Source organism: Pseudochaenichthys georgianus, chromosome 8, assembly GCF_902827115.2.
Source record: "Pseudochaenichthys georgianus chromosome 8, fPseGeo1.2, whole genome shotgun sequence".
NCBI classification, from domain to species: domain Eukaryota; kingdom Metazoa; phylum Chordata; class Actinopteri; order Perciformes; family Channichthyidae; genus Pseudochaenichthys; species Pseudochaenichthys georgianus.
The window spans coordinates 32,274,865-32,293,267 of NC_047510.2; the positions used below are offsets into that span (position 1 = coordinate 32,274,865).

At 40.8% G+C, this 18,403-nt stretch overlaps 1 protein-coding gene across 1 annotated transcript in view; it reads left to right on the forward strand.

The window, feature by feature from the left end:
• Positions 1-18,403, forward strand: part of LOC117451744 (meiosis inhibitor protein 1) — a 171,601-nt gene that overhangs the window by 46,542 nt on the left and 106,656 nt on the right. Inside the window, exons 11-15 of the mRNA XM_071203907.1 lie at positions 2,823-2,957; positions 4,521-4,635; positions 8,669-8,760; positions 9,827-9,974; positions 13,740-13,851. Of these exons, the coding sequence (XP_071060008.1) occupies positions 2,823-2,957; positions 4,521-4,635; positions 8,669-8,760; positions 9,827-9,974; positions 13,740-13,851 (602 nt within the window). The remainder of the gene's footprint in view (positions 1-2,822; positions 2,958-4,520; positions 4,636-8,668; positions 8,761-9,826; positions 9,975-13,739; positions 13,852-18,403) is intronic.

An 18,403-nucleotide genomic window follows, 5' to 3' on the forward strand; every position in this document is an offset into this window, starting at 1 on the left:
GAGAAGTGTATACTTTATAACTGAAGATACAATGAATGTAGTTTTAATGTCATCAAAACAACACAAAGTCATTCTTATAATATATGTTTTAATGAGTTTATGTTTTTAGACAAACTGTGCAGCTTGCATTACTTAAGCATCCTGGACACAGAGCAGCGACCTCCTGTAAAACGTGTTACATATGGTGCTTCAGGAAGTTTAATTATATTTGAATTAACTGTCTGCTGGCTTGCTTATGAGAATACATGACGAGCCAGTAAAACACATGTCATATTTCTGCAAGGTTGACATCATTTTAATGGAATGTTCCTCCTGTCACACGGTGGAGATACAGCGGATAACCGATTTCAGATGGCAGGGGAAATCTGTCCTTTACGCTCAGTGGAACCGTGTGTGTGTGTGTGTGTGTGTGTGCGCGTGTGTGTGTGTGTGTGTGTGTGTGTGTGTGTGTGTGTGTGTGTGTGTGTGTGTGTGTGTGTGTGTGTGTGTGTGTGTGTGTGTGTGTGTGTGTGTGTGTGTGTGTGTGTGTGTGTTGGGTGTGGGTGGGTGTGGGTGTGGGAGAGGGCGAGAGTTTCACCAAGTGTGTCCATTAACACTGAATATGTGTCAGTGAATTATATTACATTATATCATATCATATAAAATTGTATTTTGCATTTGTATATATTATTTTATATTGAATTATAGTTTATTTTGTATTATGTTTTATTATATTATATTTTATTATATTACATTTTATCATGTTAAATTATATTAGATTAGCTTTTTTTTCATCCCAATTTTTGAAATTGTTTTTGTTAAAGCAGCATGGAAACAGATTATCATAACTATGGAATTCATATTGAAAATAGGCCTATACAGAATAAGTCCGTATAAACTATAATAGACCAATCAACTACTAACAAAATATAAATCACGAAACTAATAATATTATAAAAAAGATACGATTAAAAAAATTAAAAGCAGCTAGCTACCACTCTGATTTGTGTGTGTGTGCATGTGTGTTTGTGTATGTGTGTTTGTGTGCACCTTTTTATATGCATGCATGTATTATTTAGAATGTTCCATCTGACTGGTGTTGTGGCAACAGTTAGCCAGTCCACAGCTCCTGGTGATCTTTGTATCACCAATAGGTCAAAGAAAATGAGTGTGTGTGTGTGTATGCAAGTGAGACAGAGGGAGGACGGGTTTGTCGCGACTCAGCAAACATTCACAGCTGGTATTGGCAAAGCAAGCGGGAGAATGACACCTTTATTGACATCCATGTCAAAACTAATATTGGTGAACTTATGAAAGGGCGCTCGCTTTGCAAAACACATTTGGCCTAGTTCTCACTGACTCATCTCGGATCAATATTACTGTAGCATTTTTAACCATTTTGACATTTTGTATTTGCTTACAACAGCTATTCCAGAAGAGTTTATCACAGATGCACTTTATTCTGCCTACTCTGGGATCTGTTTGTCAGGCTTAATAGAGTGGTGTAGGGATTATTGTGTAGGCAGACCCAGAAGTTAGCTCCCAAGGGCTCCCTCGACAAAAAGCCAATATAATCTTTCATTATATTTTCGATTACATGCAGAAAATAAGATCTGTGGCAAACATACATTTAAGATACTTACCGGTTTTGTTCAGCAGGATAATCTCCATTTATTAATAACACTTGTCCTATTGTTGAGGCGTTAATGCAATCTCAAAGAGTAAAAGATGTTTGGCTATAAACAGACAACAACATGGTCACATGACCTTAAGATACCACTGCTCAGCTATAGGTGGGTAATGTTTGGCCTAATAACGTTTAGTAGTCTAATTTAGTTACTTCTTAGCGATTGTTATGACACATAAAAGCTTCAGACATTCACCAGTAGGGTATTCACTTTGTTTAAATCTCTTCAGCTTGTCTTAACTAAGACCGTATTTCAGGCATCTTACCAAAAACAATTACAAACAATTGTGAAATTGGAAGTGCTAAAACTCCAACTCATTCCCAGTTCTTAGGACTCATGGCTGCACCACTATAGAGTGCCGCAGTGACGCGTCCTAAAACCTGGAAGTAAGTTAGCATTTTACCGCTTCCGGTTCCTTCGACAAAAAGCAACGCATCTCTCCATAGTTTAGGAAAATAGCTGGAACTAAGGTCTGTGTTTGAGACACGTTGAAGAGACAGATCACGTTTTGTTCTACGACATTAAACACATCAGCAGTGACCCCGCTGGTGTTTCTGAAGAGTTTACGTGTCTGAAAAACGATGGTTGTTACCAAGTGGCTGAATAGGACTACAGAAGTTGTCGAGGCAGTTGTACGTCATTACACCGAACACGTAAACACTCCCGCTAAGTGTGTTTGCCCTGTTCTGCTTGAAAGCAAGTCCCTGCCTCCTGCAGAGTGTTGAAACAAACGCTTCAACTTGTTCCATTTAGAATCTGTATTTTGAATATGGATCTTAAGTCGGCGTGACGTTGAAGCAGCGACCCTGCTGTAGTTCGTTGATAGCATAACGTTAGCATTTTGCTTCTGGCGACTAGATTTATGCTTCGAAAATTATAAAAGTAGGGTAGACATGTGGAGATTATCCGGCTGAACAAAACTGATCTGTCTCTTAAATGTGTTTCAACCACAGACCTTATTTCCAGCTATTTTCCTAAACCCTACGGAGAGATTGCATTGGTTTTGTCGAAGGAACCGGAAGGAGTTTACTTCCTGGTTTTAGGACGAGTCACTGCGGTTCTCCATAGGGCTACAATGTAATAAATGTCTGTCTGTTAACAACTCCACTTGACCTTGTTTTGTGGGTGGTGCTTTATGTGTGTGTGTGTGTGTAGGCAGCCCCCTAGCGAGCGTCTGTTCCCTGGTGCTTCAGGATTTGCGGCGGTTGCTGAGGCGGTGTCAGCTGGAGTCTCCTTCTCCTGTTTGAAGGTGGCCACACAGGCTGCCAGCGCCGCATCTGCACTGTTCAGGTACACACACAAACACACTGCTTTACATATACGTGCGTGTAAATACATATTGTCAAGGACACTTTGTATTGTGCAGTGTTTATTTGACTAATATAACATTGAGATGACTTTTCAATTAAAACTTGAGGAAAAACAGGATCAAATTGAGAAAATATTATTTTCAAAAATACAAATTGTTTATCAGCCTGTAAATAAAGTTTAAAATAAAATACTAAAATAACAAGGATATTTGCCACAGAAATAAGACTATAGGTAAGAATAAGTGTCAAAGCCAGGAATATAAAAGCTATGATTGTTCTCAGAAAGTCCTTGGGGGCATTTCTGTAATAATGAGGTATGGAAACAATCAAAGTTGGGTTATAAACCAGCCAGTTTCTCACACAGTCAATTACTGAGTCAACCATGAACACACACAAGACAGTACACACACATATGTGACCTGCTCCATCGAAATCAGTCGCATTGACCCGAAGACACATTTTGAGTTGTATCCACTGCTGGAAAGAGGATATTCCTAGCTTTCTAATGATATCAGGATTGTTGTTGGACTCCAAATATTAAGCTAAATATGTCACATTATATAACGACTGTTACCGAGTCATCGTTTTGAGAAGAAGGCCTTCAAAGTTTCCTCTTCTCTGGAATCCATCGATCTGATTGGTTCTTAGCAAATGATCAAAATACTACGGAGGGAAGATATTTTCGTTTGGATTACTGGTCTGGGGGAAGCTCGTGTGTGTGTGTGTGTGTGTATACGTGTGTGTGTGTGTGTGTATTGTGTTTGTTTCCCGGGAAAAACCCTCACGAGAAACACCGGCTGTTGTTTCGCCTGCTGTGACGTCAAGTTACTCCGTTCTCCGCTTGTAATTATGCCGAAGCTTCAAAGTTATATTTATCTTCTGAATTTGCCGAAACAAGTTTAATATTCTGAAAGCCAAGACTTTGTTTAATTGAAATAAGATGAAAACAAACTGTAACGGACCCTGCCGTGTTATCTGATTACTATACGCTTACATTCATAATGTCAGCGGAGGGAGGGGAGCGGCGCTGCAGAGAGCAGAGTGCCTGTCGTCTTCCCTTTACAAGCTTAAAGAATGTATTTATCGTGTGATGGAAATAAAAGATTCATATTCTGAAAGCCAAGACTTTGTTTGTTTAAAATCAAACAAAACACCCGAACCCAGAAAAAATAGTTTTTTACGCAAATCCACGTTTACTTTGAAATGAGCCGTTGCGACTTCCGACTGATTTCGATGGAGCGGGTCACATGTGAGCGTGAACACCAGCACCATGTCAAAGGTAAATAGTAAACACAAACTCAGACACTTTGCCTTACACACAGACATATTGATGTAGGCAAGGACGCTTGAGAAAGCCACTGGCAAATCCATTCCATACGCACGCACGCACGCACGCACGCACACACACACACACACACACACACACACACACACACACACACACACACACACTTCTCCACCTGCTTAAAACAGTCATACAGCGCTGTGTAATTGAATGTGAGGTGTTTCCTTTGTGAACGTGCTGCCACTCTGAATCCTCCAGACTGAACCACCAGTCCAGACCGGTGCTTTATGGGAAGATAGAAGGATTGATTGAAGCCATCACTAAGAGATTCCCCGAGCTGCCACTACCCTCTCATCCTCATCGTGGAATCTCTGTGAGTTTGTTTGATCCACAAAGATTAAAAACACTAAAGAAGACTGGGACTTTCGTTGATTCTCCAGAGAGCGTTAAAAAAAGACACCGACATATCTGACTTTGATTCTATCTATAAAAGTGTCACACGCTACCTATTTGATTGACAGGTGGGATCCAGGGGGATTTCATTCTTCCATGATAGAACAAATGTTGAGCTGTCCTTCAATGCTGTCTTCTTTTTTTTGTATAGACTTGAGCATCACACGTGTAACGGACAGTGATGCAACTGTCAGATAGATGTGACTGGGTGGCATGCCGTCATGTCACTATAGGAATAGAAGAAAAGTAAATATCTTTATACCAGGTGTCAATAGAGTGACAGATTTTTCCATTTATGATATTTATGAGTTGTTCAGCAGGATAATTTTCATATATTAACACCACCTTTATGATTTTTTTAAGCACACATGCAACATTCGGAAGTAAAAAGTTAACATTATGCTATAAAGCAGGGGTGTCAAACTCAAGGCCCGGGGGCCAAATCCGGCCCGCGACCTCATTTTATGTGGCCCGCAAGAGCTTGAATATTTGCTTTAAATTATTTGCCCTAGACTTCTGCTTTCAGACGTAGTTATTTGTGAAGTTATTACGAGAACTGATAATAATCCAATGCAGAGGCAATAATGTAATATAATACATTATTTAATATATATTATATATTTACATATGTATATTTATATTGAGAAGCCAAGAGTGTGCAAAGCTGTCATCAAGGCAAAAGGGGGCTAATTTGAACAATCTAAAATATTCTGGATTTTTTAACAATTTTTTGTTTACTAGAGAATTCCATATGTGTTCTTTTATAGTTTTGATGTATTTAGTAATGATCTACAATGTAGACAATTATTACAATAAATAAAAACCTTCGAATGAGAAGGTGTGTCCAAACCTTTGACTGGTACTGTATATTTATAGTTACAACCGGCCCTTTGAGTGTAACCATAATGCCAATGTGGCCCGCGATGAAATTGAGTTTGACACCCCTGCTATAAAGGAACTACATCAAGGTCAAATGACTTCAAGTCGCCACCGCTAAGCTAAAGGCAGCTAATGTTCAGCATGATTATGTCATAGATAGGGTTGGGTACCGAGAACCGGTTCCGGTTCGGAACCGGTTCCAACATTTCGATTCCAACGGCATCATTTAGAAATGTGAATTTCGGTTCCGCTTTTCGATTCCTGAGGAAATGTTTCTCGCCGCTCTCCGTAGCCTACTGCATGACTGCAGCGGGGCGGGAAATGTAGCGTTGTATCTACATTTCCTACAGTGTAACCTGAGACCAGGGCCGGCCCGTCGCACTGGCATTATAAATCTTCGCCTAGGGCGCCAGATCTGTGGAGGCGTTGCGCTGACAGCTCTGGGAGAAAAAATAAATGTTTTGACCGTTGGTGCTCATCCTAATTTTCGGTCTTGATGTAACAACATTCATAATTAAGTAAATGTAACACCCTTTTCATCCCGGTTACACTTTTCATTTGCCCTGTACGATGGGCGCTGCAAGTGATGAAAATGAGGGATGTTGGCTTATCTGGCAACCGCAGCTCACAGCCAAAGTGCGCGTGAGCGAGGGAGAAAGGGAGGGTGCACTGGAACTGGCGCTGTTGTTATTAGCATCTGGTGCTAGCTGCTCTAACGGAAGAAGATGTTTCTACAATGATGTGGAGGGAGAGTCCTCTCCAGTCAGACTGAGAGGCTAATAACTTCAGCTCAGTGAGGTAAAGGACTCTGAGTGTTTAGATAGTTCACTTTAGTCTAAGTTATCTCAGTGGGTCTCAAACGTTTTGATCACAATTTATGTAAACAAAACACATATTTCCAAGGCACTCTTTTATAATTATTGGGATAAAACAGGTTTGAAATCATTCCAATGTATACTATAGGACAGTAAACCAGACATATCGTTTTAAACTGGAGAGATAAAAAAATATGCATAAATAAAATAGTAAAATAAGATATGAATGAACAACAAAAATAAAATGCGTTACATGTAGGCTATTTGTTATTTAATTATTAAAATGTAAACCGATCTTTTTCATATGGGTGTTTAGAGTTGTACCCCCTAGATCTAGTCTCTAGTAATTCTGCGTGTGCACCAGATTGAAGCATTTTACTTCAAAATGTTCAAACATTTCTTCCCGGTATGCCTGAGAGGCAGATATGCTTGTTTTTCTCAACAAGAACTGTTTTTAAAAGTTGGACTGTTGCACTGTTGTAGCTTCAGTGGTTCTCAGGTTACAGTTACATAGCAGTGAATACAAACAGACTGATTAATGTGAATATTACTTTAAACTAACCTGTGTAAAAGTTTCTCGAATAAATGTAATTTTTTTGGTGGAAGAAGCATGTATCATTTGTTTACCCTGCCCCTCAAAGAATCGGAATCGAGAACCGTTAAGAACCGGAATCGAAAAGTAGAATCGGAATCGGAATCGTGGAAATTCAAACGATACCCAACCCTAGTCATAGATGAGAGTAACACATGCGTCACTTCCGGTCGAAAATTACGGCCCCGCCCACTTTTGGGGGAAAACAAAGCTGTCATTTGAACGGATGTCAATTCAAATTCTGAAGTTTTTGCCAATCCGATCAGAAATGTAAGAAAACCGTGGATTTTTGGATCTTCACATCGGGCTCGATGTATGGTTAAATATAGCAGTAGGCGATCGATGTCCATAGATGAGAATAACATCTACCTTTACGGCCCCACCCACTTTTGGGGGAAACAACGCTGTCATCTGAACGGCGATCGAGCCTGAAGCCACAGAAGAAGTACAGAAAACGATTTGTTTTTTCATTTCATTTCAAACCTTTATTTACCCAGGTGTATCCCATTGAGATCCTTGATCTCTTTTTCAAGGGAGACCTGCTCAAGTAGGTTCCACATGAACCATAAAAACATAAACAGAACAAGGACATTTTACAGCATCATTACAGGGATTACAATTTACATAACTATCCACATGAGCAGGTACCAACAGCTTCCGATTGAGTAGCATCCAACCGAGCTTTAAAAACATTTAGTGGCACCAGATTGCTCAGTTTCCACTTCAATTGCAGACTATTCCAAGACAGAGGAGCTGCGCATCTAAAAGCTGTCTTCCCTAAGACAGTCCTAGCAGTTGGCACATTTAATAAAACCACAGCATGCGATCTCAGGCAGGAGCCACTTACAATTCGCCGTGAGATCAGGGAGCAGATGTAGGATGGAGGTTTCCCTCACATGGCTTTGTATATAACAATGTACCAGTGACTGAGCCTCCGTACAGTTAGCGAAGGCAAACCAGCCCTTGCATACAGGGTGCAGTGATGGGTTAATGCTTTACAGTTTGTCACAAATCTCAGTGCGCAGTGTTTTAATGTTTGAGGTGCAATAAACGACACAGCAGCTTTTTGGCATGATAAAACAATTATTTTCCAATTATTAACAGCCGGCGAGATTACAGCCTCGCCTGTTGATTTTAATGTAACCATATATCGAGACCGATCGTCGATTTCCAATGATTTAATCTCATTGTTTGCCTGACTGGCCATTGTAATCGGCCGCTTTGAAGATCCAAAAATCCACAGTTTTCTTAAATTTCTGATCAGATTGGCAAAAACTTCAGAATTTGTATCGACCGCCGTTCAAATGACAGCGTTGTTTTCCCCCAAAAGTGGGCGGGGCCGTAATTTTCGCCTGGAAGTGACGTAGGTGTCACTCATCTATAGAACTAAATGTGAGTATTGTGTGTTAACCACATTCTTTTTTCCAGGCCTCTGACCGAAAACACCTTTAACAAACAATTGACTGGCAATGGAATTGGAAGTGCTAAAACGCTAGCTAATTTCCAAATGTTAGGAGTAAATATTTCACTGAAGAAAACAAAGAAGGGTTTCAGGGTTTTCTCAGCAGTTGTTTAAATGTTTTAAATACATTTTAAGATATTGATTAAGTGCTTTTATAAGATGATGTTTATTTAATTGCTCCTCATCTTTCTCTGTTTTCTCCCAGAGGAATCTGACGAGGTCAGGCAAAGACAGCCAAGCCTCAAGAACCGAGGGATTTCTGCTCCAGGCGCTGATCTGTTTTCAGGCTGCCTGCAGGTCAGCACATCGTCCGGTCACACATTCAGGGAGCTTAATGGGATCACTTTGATAGTTGAAGGGAATAAAGTCACAAGTGTAATTCGTTTTCCATTGTTTTATCAATTTTAAAGGGGACCTATCATGCAAAATGCACTTTTTTATGTCTTTTCTACATAAACATGTGTCCCCGGTGTGTCGGGGAACTCACGCAGCATCAGAAAATAAAACCCCCTCTCTTTTCCTCCGTACCCAAATCTCTAAAAACGGGGAACAACGGAGCTGATCCAGATTTGCGTCCGATATGACGTAATATCTGAAATGTTGACCCACGGCCCAATCAGAAACGTTGCTATCAGAAACAATGCCCGACTGTTTTGGACGTAATATGGTCGGTGTTTACATTAGCATGGCTAACACTCAGAGCTAACCTGTACTGGAGAGCATGTGTGTGAAGAAGCAGGAAGTAGAAAGGAACTCACCTTGTGGTGTAACCGGCAAGAGAGAAAGCCTTTGAGCTCCAGACTGTTTCAGAGCCTTGATAATCCATGATATGGCGCTTCATCACGGCAGCATTTAGTTTAGACAGTAGCTGCCGGGTCCCGCATGAGCTCAGACCCCTCCTTTTTTATTTGTTATCCATTTTTTTTTTTTTTTTAAAGCTTTATACCCAAAATCAGCACTTTTGAAACAGGAAGTGAAATAGAGGGACACTTCATAGACATGTTTTATATATATTTTTATATATCTGAGACCTATGCTATTGCCTAAAAATAGCATGATAGGTGACCTTTAAATAAAATCTAATCTTAACAAGTTTTACCTTTTGCCTTTATGATTTGCTTTTCTCAATTTAATAACAAAAATATCTCCTTGTTTTTGAAAGTAGTGTATGTAGTAGTGTTCTCTTTTTAAACGCCCAATTAGAATATTATTGCATTTTAGAGGAGCCATGGAGGTTTCAGTTGAAATGTAGATTAAGTCATTGAGTTAAATCTGCAGGTCTGCCAGTTTTTCTCGTGTGTTTTCCATGTTATTTCTTTGTGTGTGTTAGTGGTTATGTTTGTGTTTATTTGTGTTTTCTAAGGCTGGCTGAGGAGTGTGCATCAGAGCCCGTCCTGAAGGAAAACACATTCACAGCTCCCTCTAAACAGAGCCAATCCCAGGACTCACTGGAGTCTCTGTGCAAATGTCTGCTGCACTGCTGCGACTCCGCCTGGATACCCACTGTCATTGTGAGAGCGCACGCGCGCGCGCGCACACACACACACACACACACACACACACACACACGGATAATAGAGTTTGTCAATCACCACCTCTGCTGTAGTGCTAGTTATTGTTTTATTTTCTAGTGTATTTTCAAGGTTGGTTGTATAGAGTGGTGCACGAATGAGTCCTTAACCCCGGAAATTAATGGATTTCAACACTTGTCTCTAAGTCTCTAAGTTTTTGGACGTGTTTTTGGTTAGATTCCCAAAATAAGGTGTCAACCATAGACTGTATATATAAATGGATGTAGTGTCCGTGACATCACCCATAGGATTCTGCAGAGTTGCCATGAAGCCCTTAGTAGGCGGAGTCGGCCACTAACGGCTCGACTGTGACGTCAGAGTCTAATCCCCTGCTGCCTCCGAACTGGAAGTAAACAGAGCTAGCTCAGGCTAAGAAGCTAAGCTAACATGAAATACATGCATATTAGGGGTGTAACGGTTCACAAACATTTCGGTTCGGTACGTACCTCGGTTTTTAGGTCACGGTTCGGTTCGGTACGTTTTCGGTACAGCAGAAAAAATTATCACAAAACATAACATATTTTTTTTTAATTATTATTAAACTGTGAATAATGTATTCACTCAAATAAATACAAAATATAATAAAATAAACATTAAGGTGCAGCATTTCGATAAACTGAAATAATCTGTATTTGAACTTTACTGTACTAGTACTCACAAAACATAAACTATTAGTTTAGGGTTTTTAATTATTATTAAACTAGGAATATTCACTCAAATAAATATAAAATATAATAAAATAAACATTAAGGTGCAGCTTTTCGATGAACTGAAATAATCTGTATTTGAACTGTACTGTACTAGTACCTAAGCAGCCAGTTAGACATAATGACTTGCTTGTCATTGTATTTTCATGTTGTTTGAAAGAAAGATGAACTTGTCCACATTGCTTGCCGAAAGGGCAGATCTGCTGGCACTAGCAATGTCTCCTGCTGTGGAGAACACCCTCTCGCTAGGGACAGAGGTAGCAGATACAGCCAGGTAGCGCTTTGCTAACATGGCAACATAAGGATATTTGCCGTTTGTAATAGCTTTGGCTCGGTCTGAAGTTTTTGCGAGTGGTGGAGGCTAAATGCTAGCGGGAGTTGGGTTTGCACTTCAGTCTTTTGGTACCGGTGATATTCACGTTCGGGTGATGCCTTTTCAAATGAGTGTGCAAGTTTGATGTATTGCCAGCCGCGTAACCAATGTTAGTTGAACAATGGCGACAAACAGCTTTGGTTTGGTCCACCTGTCTTTGTCCGTCATCCTTGTACGTAACTGCGAAACCAAAATGTTCCCAAACCGGAGACTTCAATGATGCTGGAGGATTTTCGAGCTCAACTTTATCTGCGTTCGCCATTTCGACAGTTCCTCAAATTACTGATTACATTTGAACGCATCCCTCTGACCAGCTCGTCCAATGAAATGACTTGCTCGCTCTATGACGCGATGAGCCCAATGGGAGCAAATTACTCTGAATGCTGCGACGCAGCACCTGAGATTACTTCCAAAAAGTTGTTCACGTTCTCAATTTTTTACGTTTAAAGTTATATGCGTTCGGTACACTTCGGTACACACGTGTACCGAACCGAAGGGCCCGTACCGAATAATTTCAGTACGGGTACGTGTACCGTTACACCCCTAATGCATACCAAGTTACTGCTAACAGTGTAGTTCCCCTATATAAACGTTACATAATCAAATGAGACAATCTGCAAGAGAATTAGCTATATTTTGTTATTCTTAATGCTTGTCATTCACACGTTGAGAAAAGACGGACTCCACCGCCCGGACCTAACGGAGCCGCAGGGGGCTAGCTCCGGGACGCCGGCTGGAGCTAGCTCCCTGCGGCTCCGTTAGCTCCGGCGGCCACCACTGGGATAATTGGGTCCCCTATTAACATTTGCTCCTGTTTAGCATTATGGGCGTCATAGCCATAGACTATAAAAGTCTTACCCAAGGCTGAATCATAAACTAAAATGTATATGTATGCATACAGGGTTACGTCCTTAGCTGGCTAATAAGTAACACGCTAAGCTACCAAGCACACAAACACCTGCGAACGGGGTTAACATGTATAATATTATCATTTTAGACTTCTTGGAAGTTCTGTTAGTACATTCAAGCGCACAGCACCACATTTTAATTGTCTGGTATTTGTAACAATATTCCCTAAAAGGCTCAATCACCACGAACACGGCTAAAGCTAAAGGGTCAAGTACAGTACTATGACTAACTAACGTTGTAGCCTCTATGGTTGTAGCCTAGCAGAGTGGACAAGTTGCTGTTAGCTGACAGTGAGGCATGTAATAAAAAGCTGTTAATATGTGACGATTATCCCGCTGAACAAAAAGTGTTAGTATCATAAACATGATTGCCACAGAGCAAATTTTCTGAAATATTTTAAAATCCAATTGGCTTTCTGTCAAGGGAACACTTGCAATGCTAACCTCTGAGTCGTCCTCCAAAAAGACACCGTGCTGTACTTCTCTATACAAGCTAACATTAAACCAGACATCAACAAAGTGATCAAAGTTTAGTTTGGGTTAAGGCGAGACACTACAGGTGAATAGGGTAATTTTTTTTACTTAAAGATATCAGCTAAAAATGTCTCCAGTTAATTACTTACATTAAGACAATTGTTTTTTGTATTACAAGTTTTGTTAAATAGCATGTTTAAATATGCAAATGAGCCATGCTCTCATTAAATATGCGCATATTTTAACACATTTCAGGAACACAAACCTGAACAATTAATAAAGCCAGGTTCAACATTCTTGTTTCATTTTGTAGTCATATTATATGCCCTTTACAGAAGGGATTTTGGATATCTCTTTTTATCACTCCTTAAATCAGAAAATACTGTCAACAGCTCTAAAATATCAATTTTCACCATGTTTCTAGGTATAAAATGTTATATAATTCAGGCTATGGATGATATAGGAACAAACCCTTCTGTAAAAAAAACCTTCAGAATATTCATAGGAATATAACTGGAGGGTTTGGTGTATGTAAGTGGAAATGTCATTTTTAGAAAACGACCTTTAAAGATTGCAGTGAGGCGCTAGCTAAACCCTCCTGTTCTTTGGATGACAGCTTGCGCCTCGACGCACTCCGTGAAGGTATTTCATGTTCGGGGTCCTTTGTTTTTTGTATAACCTTGCTTCGTGCAAGTGACAATTGTTGTCGTCTTCTCCGTGAACGTTTTATTCGCTGTTCTTTTGCCATTTTGAGATTTGAATTTCTAGCGGAAAGCTAACCAGGAAGTGTTTTAGCACACCACGTGACGCATCTGAACGAATCACGTTGTCAGAAATTGACACCAGCTAATGAGATTTCGTTTCTTGGTTTAAGACCCCTCTGTGCTTTCACGATTGGTTGCTGATACAAAGGAAATGACCATATTTGGATCCGATGAGATCGTGCAGGAGAGACACAGCTTTCCAGCGATACCTCTGTTGACATGCTGCACACAGCGGTCGCGGTACTTTATGTTACGTTAGAATCCTAACTTTTGGTGAATTTAGGAGAAATCTACAGACGCAAATATAACTATAGTAAATTAAACACTTAAATGTGTATTTTGTACGTATTCCTTCCAAACGCCTGAAAGAAAACATGTTATGGAATCAAAATAGCACAACATCTCAAAATTGACCAGTGCCTGAAAAAACATGTTTTTGCCGTGTCTCGCCTTAAATGCCTTTTCTTTTGTGTGTGTAGAAAATGAGTCAGGAGGCACCCCACGCTCAGATTCTGCAGCACTTCTACTCCATCCTGTCCTTCCAGTTCATCCTGGTTCCGTCTCTCATGCCTGTCTTTACGAATAAGCTAGGTGAGTAGGGTAGTTCAACTGTACAGCATAATTATCAGGGCCAAAACAATTCAAAGTAACGATATTACCACAATATATATTATAAAGGTCATATTAATCTTTTTCTTTGTTTATACTGTAGTCAGTTCAGTCGGACAACTCACGTGTTTCTTAATATGTTTATTAGAAGCAGTATATAGTTTGAGCTTGGCGTCTAGTCTCGGGCCTCATCACTCCACAGATTTACAGAGAACATTGAGTGATGATTAGATAACTGTCCCCCGAGCCTACAGGTGGAAGCTGGGGTGGGAGCTGGGGGGTGGGGGGGGGCGAGCAGCAGCAGCATGAAACACAGCAGCAGGAACATGAACTTGGCAGCATAGTGAGGCAGAAGCAGGAAGACCTGGCAGCTTCAATAGAGCGGCATGTTTAGGAGAATGTGATTGGTTGGTTGTCAGAGCGACGAGGTGTGTCACGTGTTCATGTATCATTGGTGCTCGAGTTGACTGCCTGAACTAGCTCGCAGGCTTCGCCCCGTTTGTGGCAAATTACTCAAAATGAAATATTGTAAGAACAAATAACCGAGTGAACTAAATAAAACAAGTCTTTATATATTGCTCTTCTCAATTCCACTCGGTGCAGCTTTGCAATTAAACTAGAGCAATTTAAACGAGTAATACAAGAACAGTCCCACCTTGAAGCGGTGTAATAATTAACTTAAACATTCACAGTCACAGCCACAACTGGCTAAGTGCAGCACTCAACTGAATTTAGGAGCACTCAAACTTGGTGTAGCATAAAATGGTGTTGCAGTAAAACCGGAACAACCACATAATAAGAGTGCTCTCTTTTGTTATTTATGAAGGTCTGTTTTTAAAGTGCTTTTTACTAAGGATGCTCAGATCGCCAATTCGGGGCCGATCGCCGGAATCAGTATCCCTCTCTCTCCCCCCCTCTCTCTCTCTCTCTCTCTCTCTCTCTCTCTCAATTCAATTCAATTCAAAGGGGCTTTATTGGCATGAAAGTTAAATTAAACAATGTTTCCAAAGCATCACAATACAAAATAATTAACAACATTAACATACATTTCAAATGTTTACATATTATTGATGATATATATACAGTGATATAATTACATTTCAACACGTGTGTGTGTGTGTGTGTGTGTGTGTGTGTGTGTGTGTGTGTGTGTGTGTGTCATTCACTGTCCCTCAGGTTGTGGCATGTCTCTCTCTCTCTCTCCCTGTCTCTCTTCCTCTCTCTCTCTCCCTCTTTCTCTCCCCTCTCTCTCTCTCTCTCTCTCCTCTCTCTCTCTCCCTGTCTCTCTCTCCCCTCTCTCTCTCTCCCTGTCTCTCTCTCTCTCTCTCTCTCTCTCTCTCTCTCTCCCCCTCTCTCTCTCTCCCTCTCTCTCTCTCCCTCTCCATGTCTCTCTCTCTATCCCTGTCTCTCTCTTCCTCTCTCTCTCCCTCTGTCTCTCTCCCTCTCTCTCTCCTCTCTCTCTCTCTCCCTCTCTCTCCTCCCTCTCTCCTCTCTCTCCCTCTCTCTCCCTGTCTCTCTCTCCCTCTCTCCCTGTCTCTCTCTCTCCTCCCTCTCTCTCTCCCCCTCTCTCTCTCTTTCCCTCTCTCTCCCCCTCTCTCTCCTGACAGCAGTGTTGTAATCAAGTCACCAATTCACGAGTCCAAGTCACCCTCGAGTCACCACTCTTCGAGTCCGAGTCCAAGTCCGAGTCACCAAGGGAGAGTCGTAGTCGAGTCCGAGTCCAAGTCCGAGTCACCCAAGGAGTGTCCAAGTCGAGTCCGAGTCATCATTACCTGTGTTCGAGTCCGAGTCCAATTCCGAGTCACTTAAGAAGAGTCCAAGTCAAGCCAAGTCTTCATGTATTAATCTTCGTGGATATATGTTTTGAAATGTAGCTGCTCCTCTACATTGCTGTTATCCTGTCTATTGAACTGCTGTGAAGCGAGTTTGGCTACAATTCTTGTAATAGGTGCTATACAAATATAAAGCTTATTTCTAATATTAATATTATTATTATATATAAATAAACTATATTTAAAATGAGTTACCTTTTAGAGAAGTGATTATATTTGTATGCCAATATTTTCCTATGGTAAAGTTTTCGTTTTGCACTTTTATTTTGATAGTAATAAGATCGGGACTCTTATTTTGAAGGAACTTTACGGTTAAATCAGTTTACCGATAAAGATTTATCCCCAGAAAGCACATGGCTACTTAGCATGCAAAATGACGTCATTCTGCATGTTAAGTATGTGCTTTCGTTATCGGCTGAATCTTTATTTATTGATTAGATCACGTTACTCTGATGATAGTGTTCAAGACAGCCTATATGTCTGAACTCGATCCTTAGAGTAATGTGTTACGGAGCCTTCTCTTCTATATTGTTTCCACATAACGAGCATTTTGCGCTGCTCTTTTCCAATGTGGAAGCAGAATGTGTGAAAGCATACAGCATGATGCGGGGTGTGTCTGTAGACATCTCTAGACTGGAACAGCGGGGCCCAGTACGTGAACTCGCCATACAGGATAGAGGACATCAGACTCCAGAGAAAATGTGCTCGAGTCCGAGTCCAAGTCGGAGCGTCAATGTACGAGTCGAGTCCGAGTCATCGTGGGGGGGGGGGAACACGAGTCCGAGTCCAAGTCATCCTGTGCGAGAATTCACGAGTCCAAGTCCGAGTCGCGTCAATCAGTGCGCGAGTCCGAGTCGAGTCACGAGTCCCGAAAATCGGCACTCAAGTCCGACTCGAGTCCGAGTCCAGGACTCGAGTACTCCATCAGTATCTCATGCAGCTCATTGATCCAGTAATGAGTGACCCGACACTGAAGAATAAACATGTATAACTAGTTTAGTTCCAGAGGTAGACAAAATAGCTAAGTGTGTTAGGTCTAACTCTTAGTGTGTGTCGCTCCGCTCACCGGTCCGTCACAGCGGGTGGAGCTGCAGGATTTCTGCTTCACACACGTTGCATACCGCTATTTTACTGTCTTTTTCGGACATCTTAAAATACTGCCAGACTGGTGAAGCCATTTTGGCGGCCGATCGATCGGAGCATCCCTAGCTTTTATTGAAGCACTGACAGGAGTTGTTCCTTTAGTTTCCCTACTTTAAAGGGGACCTTTCATGCAAAATGCACTTTGTGATGTATTTTATACATACATGTGTCCCCGGTGCGTCGGGGAACTCGCGCAGCGTCAGAAAATAAAACCCTCTCTCTTTTCCTCCGTACCCAAATGTTTTAAAAACGGGTGTACAACAAGCGGATACAGATTCCATCCGCTGTGACGTAATAGCGGCAGCGGACCCACAGAAAGTTGCTATCAGAAACAATTCCTGACGTGTTTTGGACGTAATCTCGTCTTTGTTTACATTAGCAAGCCTCGCTAACACTCAGAGCTAACCTGTACTGAAGAGCACGTGTTTAAAAAGCAGGAAATAAAAAAAGGAACTCACCTTGTGATAAACCTGTAAGAGAAAAAGCATTTGAGCTCCATACTGTTTCAGAAATAATCTTTGACGTGGTTTAGAACAGGATGGCGTTTTATCACAGCAGAATTTAACTTTATCTCCGGTAGAATTCTGATCAGGCATTAGCTCCGCCTCCTCTTTTTTTTTTTTTTTCAAGCTAAAAAAACTTCACAGTCATGTTTTGTATAGGTATGTCCCTACAATATATGTTTCAAATATAGCAAGACAGGTCCACTTTAAATTCAAACTGAAGCGAAGGTTTTTGTTGAGGAAAATAAGCATCTTAGCAGACAGCCGGATCCTCTTCTCATTAATGACGTTTGAATTGACGGCAGACAGTTTGGAGTAATTGCGAAGCTTTCTCTCTCCAGTACTGTTGTGAATGGTCCGACCTTGGGATGATTTGCTCTGCGAGGCCAACAGACCCTTTCTCTGTCTCACTCACTGCTAATATTTCATCAGATTCACTGCCAAGGCTGCTGCCGGCTTACATTCGACGTGCTGGGTTTTTCACAGTCTGCCTCTGACACTTTACTGGCATCCCTTCTTACATTTATCTCTTCCACCTTAGCATCCTTAGCATGACTCAGCTTATCTGAATTTGTAAAGTATCTTTAAATAGATAAAAGACATGTGTGCTTCAATAAAAAAGCATTTCATTAATTTGAATACTTTTTTACAAAGGGCGTATAGAATAACATATTCACATAAATGTAAGAGCTTAAAGGCAGGGTGGGTAAGAATAAAGAAACAGCTCGAGTGCTCTATAATTTGAAAGTACACACATGAACGCGCACATGACCAATGATGGAAGGCTGACAGGCAGGTAGGCCATCCAGTACTTTAGCCGGGTCGTACTTTTTACAGCGCCACGGCTTCCACAGATGAAATGTCTTTATGTATTTATTGTCAAACCATTTAATGTATTCATTGCTATCGGGATGTTAAGAGCATTCCATGGAATATAACAAAAAGTGTTTCTGAAGTGAATTACCGACCCCACCTTTAAGTATTTAAACTAATAATGTGCATAAAAAGATAAAATTTAAAGGAATACAAATATTTATATTATTTTAAGAGAAAAAA